Raw genomic sequence first — 12,310 nt, 5'->3', positions numbered from 1 at the left:
AATTAAGCAGTTTAGCAGTCCGACATTTTGCCATAGTCACTGTGAGGGAACAGCTGCTCCCAGCAGCAGCATCCCGGGAAGAGGTGTTGGGAAGCGATAGCAGACACCAGACCCAACCATCTCCAGCAGCATCTGGAAGAAGGACTGAGAATTGCTCACATCAATCACACTTTCTTAGAGGTAATGCAACTTTGTATTTCCCATTCCACTTTCCATCAGCTCCGAGCCGCTTTTGATAATTTAAATGACTAATTTAGACAAGGTGCTCTTGATCCTTCTATGGGAGGGAGGCCTCTTGTGCTACACTTACAGCTGCCCAAATTGTTACGTTTACTATTGGATGAAAATACTATAAACAAAATTACCTATGTAGTTTGCCAATTGCATCCTTGTCACATTCAGTGTATTAGCCTTTTATTTTTCACTTTGAGCCTTGAGCTTGTAGCCCATTAACAAGGCTAGTTCTGATTTATCCTTCTTACAAAAGAACTATGCAGACTGTACCACAGGGCTCCCATGGCACTCAGAGACATACTGGCCTGAAGTTCGAACCAAAATTGATTGTGCATTTGTTGTACAGAGAAGCTGTGGTTGCCCCATCCCTGGCAGAGTTCAAGGCCAGGTTGGACAGGGCTTGGAGCAACCTGGTCTAGTGAAAGCTGTCCATGCCCCAATCCTAGGGGGGTGGAACTGGATGAGCTGTAAGGTCCCTTTCAACCCAAACCATCCTGTGATTCTGATTGGTACCCAGAAAGATGGACATGACCTCTTTACAAAAATGCTGCTGCACTTATTTTAACTCCTACAGCTATCCAGCAATTCAAAACTGCCTGGTTACTGCATCAGGGCATTTTTATTTCTAGCTCTTCAAAACTGTAAGGAAAAGCATTATGTTAAAATCTGTTTGTAACAATAAATGCCTGCATTGTATATGATGACATTTAATTTTACCAGTGAATAAGCAATTGCAGCATGCATGGTATCAGATCTACAGTGTTCTGTTTAAATTCAGTGAGGATTGCCAATTGTGTTTTTAAGCAACAGAGACAAGTTTGTGGTTTTGAACATTTTCATAGAACACTGAACTTTTCTCCCTCCCTCCGGACATCCATAAAACTACATGGGTATAGAGAACACGTCACTGGTTTCTCTTTCCCAAATAATAACGCACTCCTGCCAAGTAATAATGTAATAAAGTGTATTAAAGGCTCTCAGGTGTTAAGCCTGGAAATCCTGAAATATTTTGTCATCTAGCTGTATCTGTGTGGTTTTCATAGCATCTGCATGATCAGAAGTGCCATACAGAGGAAGAGAGACATCTGGTAATCTTCAGGTGTATGTGTGAACTTTCAATACTGAGAAAGCAGCACTAAGAAACAGGCATCTATCAGAACCAGGGCAGTTCTGAAATGTCAGCTGTGCTTTGTCCAAGATGCACAGAAGCTGGGTGCAGTCTTGTCCTTATACTTCTCAACAATCAGAAGCACCAGCAGCTGTAAGTTGGTGCTAGAAGGCAGTTTTAGCATGTTTGAAATGATACTGGCCTGAGGCAAAGCTCTGGTACAAAAGCTGAACACTTGAGTAGGTGCTGGAGATAAAAAGTCTTACAACTTCCCTTAGAGATGCAAGAAAGCAACTCAAAGCTTTGCATTTGTTTCAGTAGGAGCGCTGTCTTGAGTAATTAGCAGTATCAGGCAAATGTAACACTTACTAAACTTTGCCTACAACAAAATGGGCACTGATGAGACCAACACCAGTTTGTGAACCAATAAACGTTTTAGACAATTCACAAAAAGAGGAGGACAAAGACTAGCAAAGCAGTTACTCATTTCACAGAACTACAGAATAGCTTGGGTTTAACAGACCTTTAAAGGTCAGTATCTGGGTTCTTCTGGGCAAATTAAGTCCAACCAACTGCCTGCCCCCTTCTGGTAGCCATTTTCAAAGCTCCAGAATGCTGTAGCATCTTTGGTAAGTTTAGAGTTTATCGTATTACTTAAGTTCTACAACATTTAAACACAACTACATCATTACCTGTATAATTAAAGGGATTAAGAACTACATTACATTAACATAATTTGAGCTAGAGTGGGAAATTGTTCTTGTAAGAATTTCAGCTTCCCCCCCCCCGCCGCCTTGGAGGTGTCTCCTGGTACACCTGCTTTACGCCCGGTCTGTCTATATACAGCTGTTGTCTCTTGCTGTGTACCTAGATCACAGACTGTTTCAGGCAGCTAAGCATCTATTGTATGAAAAGCATCTAAGTTCCATGTGCTTTCAGAGAGCTACAGTAAGCTAAATATTAAATAATACTCTTCTATAAAAAAAAAAAAAAAGCTAGTTCCCAATTTGTGTCTAAAAACATCTGGGGCAGGTTATTTCAAACTGAACAGTGATAAAAATATGACCAAACTACTCCTCTGAATGCATTATAGTTTGTGTTTTATTTCACTGTTTTTTTAAATGAATGCACAAAAGGTCAATGAATGTAGACAAATACTATTTATTTTTTTCTGCTTTATTTATTCATTATTTTATGTACACTTGGTATTTTTCAACACAGTAGAAGGGAAACAAATTAAGTGCAAAGCAAGATAAATATTATAGGTTGAATATATTTTAACACATTTCTGTCATCTCTGAATTAGCAGACACCAACAACTCAGTGAGGACATTATAATTTATTTGTACTGGCAGTAATGGAATAAAACTATACAACACAGTATTATGACATTTTAAATGATCCAACATGTCAGAATAAACCAGGCTTAATTTACTAAACAGAAATAACCGGGGTGTAAATATGTAATTAGCTTTTTTAGATAAAAAGAAATTATCTTTGAGTTAGCAATATAAGGCATTCGATGATTTCTCCATAATAAATTCAATTGTTCATAAATACAGGGCTAACATCTCTGTTTTGTGTGTGTTCAAGTAAACCCCTGCCTTATACTACCAAAGCATATTATGCGGTACAAGTCAAAGGTGTTCAAACAAGAAGAGGCCAAGCATCTATGCCTGAGCTGTGTCTGCATACGCACAGACACCTCTGGGTTTACACAGAGGGAGAGAAGATGCAGCAGTCAAGTCTGAACAGAAGTAATACACCAGTAACGTCCCTTTTGTTTACTACTGGTTGAGCTGAATAAGGAGAGGGGAAAAAAATAATGTGATTTTGAAATGTAATCAAGTTCTTGCATAAGTATAAAAGAAATGCACAAGCCTCAGAGGGGAATATTAAAAACAAATACAGACATGATGCTCAGGTAAACACTGCTAGTGTACTAAGAGGAGCACAAAATGAAAAATGGGGTTAATGCTGAATACGTACGACATTGAATGACAGCACAGAGAACGGATCTGGTATTGCAGATTGCACATATAGACGGCTCTTGGAATATTTGCTATATTCAAGACTGCAATGGTGCAAAGCAGTGGATGTTAGCTTCATGGGCCCATGTAGCTTAAGGTCAGGAAACAGACCTGAAAAGCATATCAATGAACTGCTGCCCCCCACCTCCCACTTTTGGTCTTGCTAACCACTGCCTTCACCACACTTTAAATATGCTCTTACTAGCCTAATTCTAGTTTTCCAACGTGTATTTCTCAAAGGACCTTGGGAAATTTATTAGAGCCAGTTTGGACTTGCATTTTCTCGTATGTTCACAGTAGCGTTTCATACTTGAGGGCTTGAAGCACCATTATGAGGTGAAAATAAACAACCTCAGTTTGCACATCTTTGTGACATAGTACCAAGATGAACTATTTAAAAGTTAAGGAGCCTTGGAACACAATCAAGAGTGGCTATCCTTGTTTATACTAATTTGAATTAAAACATATGCACAATCACTATGCTCTCACTTGCTGCTGCTGACTCTTTTCACTTAAATTAAATGCCCTTTTCCTTTTGCTGGCTTTAATACCTGACTTAGAATCATAGAATAGTTAGGGTTGGTAAGGACCTTAAGATCATCTCATTCCAACGCCCCTGCCATGGGCAGGGACACCTCACACTAAACCATCTCACCCAAGGCTCTGTCCAACCTGGCCTTGAACACTGCCAGGGATGGAGCATTCCCAGCTTCCCTGGGCAACCCATTCCAGTGCCTCACCACCCTAACAGTAAAGAACTTCTTCCTTATCTAACCTGAACTTCCCCTGTTTAAGTTTAAACCCATTACCTCTTGTCCTATCGCTACAGTCCCTAATGAAGAGTCTCTCCCTAGCATCCCTGCAGGTCCCTTTCAGATATTGGAAGGCTGCTATGAGGTCTCCATGCAGACTTCTCTGACTCTTTATGACTTGGGAGGGTAAAAATAAACCCATAACTTTAAACACTCTACTACTGGGAAACAAAAGGTTTTCCAGCTTTAGCCAAGATATTTTGTAGGGAGCAGATACAGTTCAACAACAGAACACGGAAAGCAGTGGCCTTCCTTCAGTGGAAGCAGGAGAAGCTAGGGGACTAACACGGAGCACTGAGGGGTACAAAGCCTGTTACCCAGAATCCACACGTCAGGATAGCACACATAGTTCGGGAAGTTTCCAACAGAAGTTTTATGTGGTCTACATGGACCTCAGCTTCTCCAGAGGTCAATTCAAGACCTCAGTTTAAGATTGATCTCCCAGTCTGAATTACCCTGTGGAAGAACCATCCACCCAGAGTGAAGGCATCCTAGGAGACTAGTTTCCTAACTTTAGCACCTACCCCAGTTATTTAAAATTAGATAATTTAAAATTAAATGTCCTCCAGCCATAGAAAATGTGCTTAGAGGCAATTATCCCTTTTGTCCTTCTCAACTGGTTATTAAAAAAAGGCATAACTTGCTTCGGGTGCTTACTGACATAGCATGCATAACAAAGCCATTTACAGATAGCGCCCGAACTGTTCACTCTATTACTGCTCTTCCAACTTTAATAGAAATCAGTCCCTTTAGAAGGTAACACAGTAGGAGTTCGTTGTGACATTACACAAACTCCTATTGCTGGGGCAGAAAATGGAGCATACTATCACATCATATAATCAGCTAGGCTGGAAAAGACCTTTAATTTCATCGGGTCCAACTGTTATCCCAGGACTGCCAAGACCAATGCTAAACCATATCACCTAAATCATAAATACAGTGCAAGTATTTTGTTGCTCATTATTTGAGGGGGGGCAGGGAGAGACCTACTATTTTAAGATGAATATAAAGGTGGTGGGTTGAGGTATTTGTATTTCAAGACCTGGAGATGCCCTTCATTTTCATCCACACCCAGGAATAAATGTGAGCAGGAAATTTCCCCAGGCAATTCACACACCTCACTTTCAGAGATGAGGCCAATCTCCACACACCTTAACTCCACATTGCGCCTGGTAAGGAGATGAATTCAAAATGCCACAAGATGCTTAAGAGCTGTAATGGCTTTATGCTCACTAGGAAGATCTAGAGCGAGACCATTACACTGATTTCACTAAGACGCCTTAAGGGACTGCTGGCAATTAGGACTTGTCTGTCAAAAGTTAAATCAGAAAATGCAAGGTTCCCCTGCGAACACACCAATTCCTGGTTATTTTATTTCACTTTCAGTAACTATTCCAAAATAACTCCAAATCACAGCCAAACCAGCTATTTTTGATTTTCCTCTATTAATTTCAAAAGAGTGTATATGTGCAGAAATCTATGGCAATACCCTGAAGAAAATAAATCTGAAGAGACCAAGGTGTGATAGAGAGCTCATCTCCTGAGAGTGAGCAGAGGACTGCATGACCCAATAGGTCTTTACAATGGTATAACAGTAAATAAATACACAAAAAATGGGAATTCACCACAATTATATACAGTGTCTCCCTAAAATGCTCACAGTTCAGTGTTTCATAAACTTTGTCCTCTGTTTAATCTGAACTCAATTTTTCATGTTTTGATACTATGAACAGTTTCCAATAGAGTAAGCGGAAACTACTGTCACTTAAGGCATGGCAATCCCGATTTATTACAAGATCTATGTAAACAAGTATTACGAATATGGGAACTAAACGTTCAGTCTGCTGTAAACTAATCACATTGCTCTGTACATTACAGAACTGTATGTCAAAAACATTACCAAAATTTTATTTTACTAAGTTAAATTTCCTACTAACCTAAACCAAGAAAAATGTTACTTCTCCTAAAGAAAAAAAATCAAATAAGATTCTCGTGACTGCTCTGAACATCACAAGTTTCTTTTTCCTTCTCCCTACCACCAGCAGCAATCAGGACACTGAAGCAAACAGAACAATCAAACCTTTTCTTTACCATTTTTACCACAAACCTGTAGTTTGTCCTCAAAAACTATCACAAAAACCCTAAGCAATTAAGTCTTACATGCATCTGTGTGTATATGCATCTGTGTGTGCATGCACAAATCATTTCAGAGTCTAACAAAAAGTGCAGCTGGGCAGTGGTAAGTGAAAAAACCAAAATCTTCACGTAGTTCATAAAAACGAAAGAGACATCAGGAATTGCTGCATAAGCACATATATGAATACTAAGAGCATCTAAATGCTAAAACATGACTTAGAAATATGAACATACAAAATTATATGGGATATTAAATTTCTGGGAAAGGTACCAGCTGATCTAGAACAATGCGCTTACTTTCCTCGTGTCTGTAAATAGCTCTGGCCACCCCTTCATGAGTTTCCACTTAAATCTGGGTAAGTCCCTTTGTTTCTTTTCTCAATTTTCTTGACATTTGCATTTCTTCAGTATCCAAGGGGAAAGAGCTTTCAAATAGCTGAGGGATTTTTTTTATTTGTTTTTAGAAAAAGAGGAATAAAACACTCCCCTTTATAATTTTATCATTATAAAGGATGCCCTCCAATTTATGTGTGTGCCCTGACTGTGCCTTATATCATTCTTAAATGAAAACAAGACAGGGAGAAACTAGAGCTACATAACTCGAACTAAAATAACAGTACTTAGTCCATCAGTTTAAAAGGAAAATCTTAACATTGCCTGCTACTACTGAGGCTGAATCTTCTTAAAAAGAGCTAGCTCTTGCTGAGGCCCATCTTCGCAGATCATGAGGATCTGTAACACAGAGGACCCATGCCTTAGCCCTTCCTAATGTCAGCTACCACAGCCTGTCCCTAATATTTAGTATTTAATAAAGAGCCCTTCTTGGATTTTATTATCAAGTCAGAAATCTAAAGTCACAGAAATCATAATCTCAGTGAAGGACAAATACCTCCATTTGGGAAGAACATTGTGTCTAACATAGCATACACAGATGCAGTAAACCAGCATTTTCTAGCCTAGTAATTTCAAAAGCTACAACTTACAGAATCATTGCAAAAGAGTAATAATGAACATGTCAACCCCATAACATATATAATAAAATGCTACATTTTGTTTAGCTTTTGTAAATTTAGTAGTCCTGCAGATGTGACGTGGGAAACGCATCCCGTAAGATGAAATAAGTACACAGAATCAGAACCAGGACTAAACGTACAATTTTTGCAAATGCACAGCTGGTAACATTTGGGACGACAGGAGACAAGTTAAACTAGCCATAATCTTAATTACAGCAATATGAAAGATTATAAAAATAGCTGCAATACATTAATTTCATTTGCCTGTTAATTTCATGCATTCACAGAACTATACATAGAGCCAGTTAGGTACATGAGATTTCACAACAGGGAAAGGGGATGCAGTTCCACCAAAAAAAACCCAACCGAAAAATAACAAGCCCCAAGCCCCCAGAGACACACCACAGGCATTGGCAAGGGACTCGGGTGCAGAAGTAGATCCTTGCATTTTAAACAAGGACTTTTCAAGTTGTCAGCATTTCTTTAACTTGCTTCTTTCTGGACAGATTTTGGATAGATTTGAGGTTTGGGAATGAACATTGTTCCAATCTTGTTTTTTGCCACTGCAGGACAGGTAGTACAGCACTGGATGGAATTAATCTCAGTTTAGTATTCTAAAGCCGTGTATCTAACCTAAGGTAAATCACAGCTTCCAGAGTCTCCAGAGATGCTCTCCAGAACATGATTCATTCTACTTTCCTTAAATATCTATCTGAGGAGATTAATAGCTCTCTAGAGGTGCCCAGATTCCTTCTTTAAACTAGATGTCTAACTTTCACAGAGCTAGTATTCAGTGAGATGAATTCTACTCACTGTGTACCATAATTACATCTTGTATCTGGAAAAGTCAGCATGAGAGCTCCAATGAAAGAATCAGGCAGTAGAAACAAGGGTCTTCCTTTTTGTTTTTCTCCTCTTTTGGTATGTAATTTGGACTCTGGAGGACACAGGGACTGTAGAGGTACAAACCCCTACGCAAAACTGGTTATCAATGCAAATCCTGCTCACTAATGTACTTAATCATGTGCATAATTTAAATTACACAAACCCCATCCATTTCCATAGATCTATCTAGTCAGACAGCTCAGAATTCTGAATACAAGGAAGGACACTACTGAATTGAAGCCTTTAAAAATTGGGAAGTTGCTTTAAATGATAAAATTGTCATATTCATTTTAAAATTACCAAAAGAGTGACATCTCTGCCTACAGGCCATCCCACACCAACTTCATACAGATAGTATGGAAAGTTCCCCTTTAGTTCTTTAGTTTAAGAACAGGAGCACTTCAGAACAAACTTCTTTTCTTTTTTTTTTTTGGACGTGTTTGCAATGGATTTTTTAACATTTGCTGCCAAAGCGCATCTTTTACAATGCTTCACAAAGACAGACAAGATCAAAGGACAAGATAAAAGGAAATGTAATATCCTCAAAAGCACAATTTAGGTAACATGACTGAGGGATGGTCTAGTGTTGGAGATGATGACCTAATTCCAAAATAATTTAATTCCTCCAACTAAGGAATCACCATCATTCAGTCTGGATTAAATAAAACTAGAGTAAGTTTCCCTCTATATGACTACTTCACAAGGAGACAGTCCACAGTAGTTATCGGACTTTGCACTCACACTCTATGATACCCTGTAATACCTTTCACGTGTAAACAAACCAAAAGGCACTTAGGCAAAGCATCACAGGAAATCTAGCACACCTCTTGCCCAGGCTTTTCCTGCTGCATGGGTGGAGAGGAACTCAGTCTCTAGGTACAGTAAAACAACAGTTGAAAACAGAATTGCCATGAAACACCCTCTGCTATTACATTTACGTCGTAAAAGTAATTCCTATATGAAAAACTTTGAGACTTATACATGTAAGTATGTACACACATACAAAAAAATCCCAGACACATACGTGTGTGTATATATAATTTATACACATACATGTATACATATACACACACAAGTATAAAATAGTACAACTAAGAAGACAGTGATCTATTTTTGCTTCTTTGTGATGTATAAGGAAGGTCTAAAAGCATGTTACTGTCTTTGCCCTGGAAATACTAGAAATGTCAAGTCTGATCTATGCTCTCTTTGCTGGAAGACACATAAAGCCACAGCTAAAAGAGCTTCTTACCCGCTGTTTGAAGTTTAAAGTCTACAACTACAGATGGAAGTATACCCCAATTATTTCTCAGCTATCTGAATTAATTGTGTTAGCAATAGCTGAGTTTTAAATAGTCCAAATAAAAAGCAGACTTCAATTTACCTTTCAAGTGACAAGAGGATTCCTGACAAAACCAATTGCAAACTGAAGGCACAATGGAAGAAAAAAAAAATAAAAATCCTTTAGTATGAACAAAACATCAATTTAAACCTCCTTTATACTACCTAAAAAGCAATAGAGAATGAAATCCTTTACACATACATGATTACAAAACCTCTTATTTGATTCACTGATGCTGTATATGTGAAACTGTATTATTTACCAAGTTTACCAGTTCAAAGGCACAATGGCTATCACTTCATCCACATCCCATTCTATTTACAGAGAAAAATAAGGATCGTTAAGGAAAAAAAGGAGATAAATACAGATGCACCCTGAGAAGTGAAATTTCACAACAAAAGCATTTGTTCTTTGTAAACTCCCATTATCTGAACCTGTGTTCTCTAAAACAATGTTTAATACTCAATTACAAGAAAAAATATTACTTGTAGGAAAAAAAAGTTAAAAGCTTAAGTTCCCAGAAAAATAAATCAACCCAAACCTGACTGAAAGAAATGAGGTCTCATATAGAAGCACACCAAAGCTGACAACCGTCAGTGTGGAAAAAATGTAAATCAAGCTAAAGATCTCTTGACAATGTCCAGTTTTCTGGGGAAAAAAAATAATGGAATGGCAGAATCTAGTTGGAAATCCCATAGTGCCATCTGTGTGGAAGAAAATCAAAAAGCCAACTGTGCATGCCCTTCTTTGGATCTGGAATTCCCAAAAGTTTCTGTAAAATTGAAAAATCTGACGAAAAAGGTCATTCTTTAAGATTAGATAAATGTTCTGTAGCTGTTTCATGACATGGTTTATAAAGTATTGGCACCAGCACAAAGAGTTCAAAGCGTTCATTCAGGAGTCACAGAGATTGTCAAATCTTCAGTGATTCGTAGCAGTCCTCTAGTAGCAGTCAGTTATTTACTGCATAAACTGAAGTATTCTTTGCCAGTGATCTTCAGTGCAATAATGTTCTTTTGCTGGACAAAATAATTTTCTTCTTGTTCCAGTAGGTAATAAGTGCCATCAATACAAGAATAGTGGAATTAATATCAAATGACAAGCTATATCTCATGGTCCATATTCATCAACAGTGGCTATAAAGATAAAATTCTAAATTCAAGCTGTACATAGCAACATATTGTAGCAGTGGTACTCAAGGAAGGAAAAAAAAAAAAAAAAGAAAAAAAAGGAGAAAATCCTCATCCAAGAAAGTGCAAAAGGAAGAAACCTCAAGAATTTGTCCATTGATAGTTTTCCGTCTTCAGAGCCTAAACAGTGCTAAAGAAAGTGCAATAGTACTTTGAGTGAACAACTCTTGGAAAACCAAACCAAAACAAAAAATCAAACCAAATCCAATGCTAATGTTTGGTGATTATTAAATCACCAAATCACATTGCCCTTGTTTCAAACCCACTATCCTATATTTCCACTGCTGTTTTACTGAACAAACATGCTTGGTTTTACCCTTGACAATAGATTTGATGCCAGTGTAATGCATTACCCTAAGTCTATTTTTCATGGTACTCTGCATGATAACCAGATGTATCACAAATCAAGTCTTGCCTGTGACAGAAATTTGAAATGAAAAGTGCTCTGGAGTTTTCTACACATTACCAGTTATGACACTAAGTACCTGGCTCCAACTTTATATCCAATACCAAGAAGAATCTGGCAATTTTCTCTTTTGCTTCTGCTCTAAGTTCAGGTGGAAGGTTCTTTCATTTATTGGTTGTCTCACTTAGGCTGGACTGTAAAGCATCACAACATCTATTTCAGGTGAAGGGAGGGAGAAAAATGTATCAGATGCAATTCACTGCCAAAAATCTGAAGACGACGAAGTGTCTTTTAAATCCATTCTTACAATCATAAATAGGTTTTCAAACAACTAATTATAGCCCAGATCATAACATCTTATGCTGCAGACCAAGTGAGAATGCTACAGTATCTATGTATATACAAATACATCTGTATACATTCATATATACACATACAAACATAACATAAAAAGGAAGCACCAATCTTTTTCTTACTGCTAAATATTGAAATTCTGCTTCCATCTGGATATAAACAGAATTTATTGTGTGTAACACTCTATAAAGGGACATTTAAGACGACATTATTAATTTCCTTCTCATTAAAGCCACATAGGTGGCTGGTATTTAAAAACATGCAGTGCCACCAATTAATACAGAGTAAAACAATTCTTAGGTGCAATATCAACTCTTTAAGAAACGCATAATTTACTTACATGTATTTTACCCAATTATTTTTTTATATAATTAGTACTTTCCACTATTTCATAGCAGATTTATAGTCTTCTTAAAAAAAGTCAGCACGAATTCACAGGAAACAACTCCGTCCAATGAATTTCACAGCAGCTTAAGTAGTGAGTCACTGAGTGAAACTCTTTTTTATGAACACATTAGGAAAGTTGGCATTCAGTTCTAGGACAACTCTATTGTCAATCTGCGAACAGAAGGACACATCGAGTAAAGAAAGATCTTTACAAGACTCCAGCAATTTTCTTAAAGATGCAGGGCTTACCATCCTTGTCCCTGTTCGAAAACAAAAAAAAAGAAACAAAGCAAATTGTAAAGTTAGTGAGAATAATACTTTTTTTTTTTTTCTTAAAGCTACTTGATACTGTGTTATGAAACAAATGCTACTGTAACATAGTATTTATTAAGACCGGTGAACCCAGAGGAGGAGAA

The 12,310-nt window shown here is 37.7% G+C and overlaps 1 protein-coding gene across 5 annotated transcripts in view; it reads right to left on the bottom strand.

Moving 5' to 3' along the window:
• Positions 1-2,487: 2,487 nt before the first annotated feature.
• Positions 2,488-12,310, bottom strand: part of FBXL4 (F-box and leucine rich repeat protein 4) — a 63,799-nt gene continuing 53,976 nt past the window's right edge. For 4 of the 5 annotated variants that reach the window (XM_065681184.1, XM_065681188.1, XM_065681187.1 and 1 more), the window contains one exon: positions 2,488-12,154. In XM_065681184.1, the coding sequence (XP_065537256.1) occupies positions 11,991-12,154 (164 nt within the window). In that variant the 3' untranslated portion in view covers positions 2,488-11,990. The remainder of the gene's footprint in view (positions 12,155-12,310) is intronic. The other variant, XR_010613164.1, reaches the window with a different exon arrangement.

This window comes from Lathamus discolor, chromosome 5 (genome assembly GCF_037157495.1).
Source record: "Lathamus discolor isolate bLatDis1 chromosome 5, bLatDis1.hap1, whole genome shotgun sequence".
Lineage (NCBI taxonomy): Eukaryota > Metazoa > Chordata > Aves > Psittaciformes > Psittacidae > Lathamus > Lathamus discolor.
This window is presented reverse-complemented; position numbering and strand designations above follow the sequence as displayed.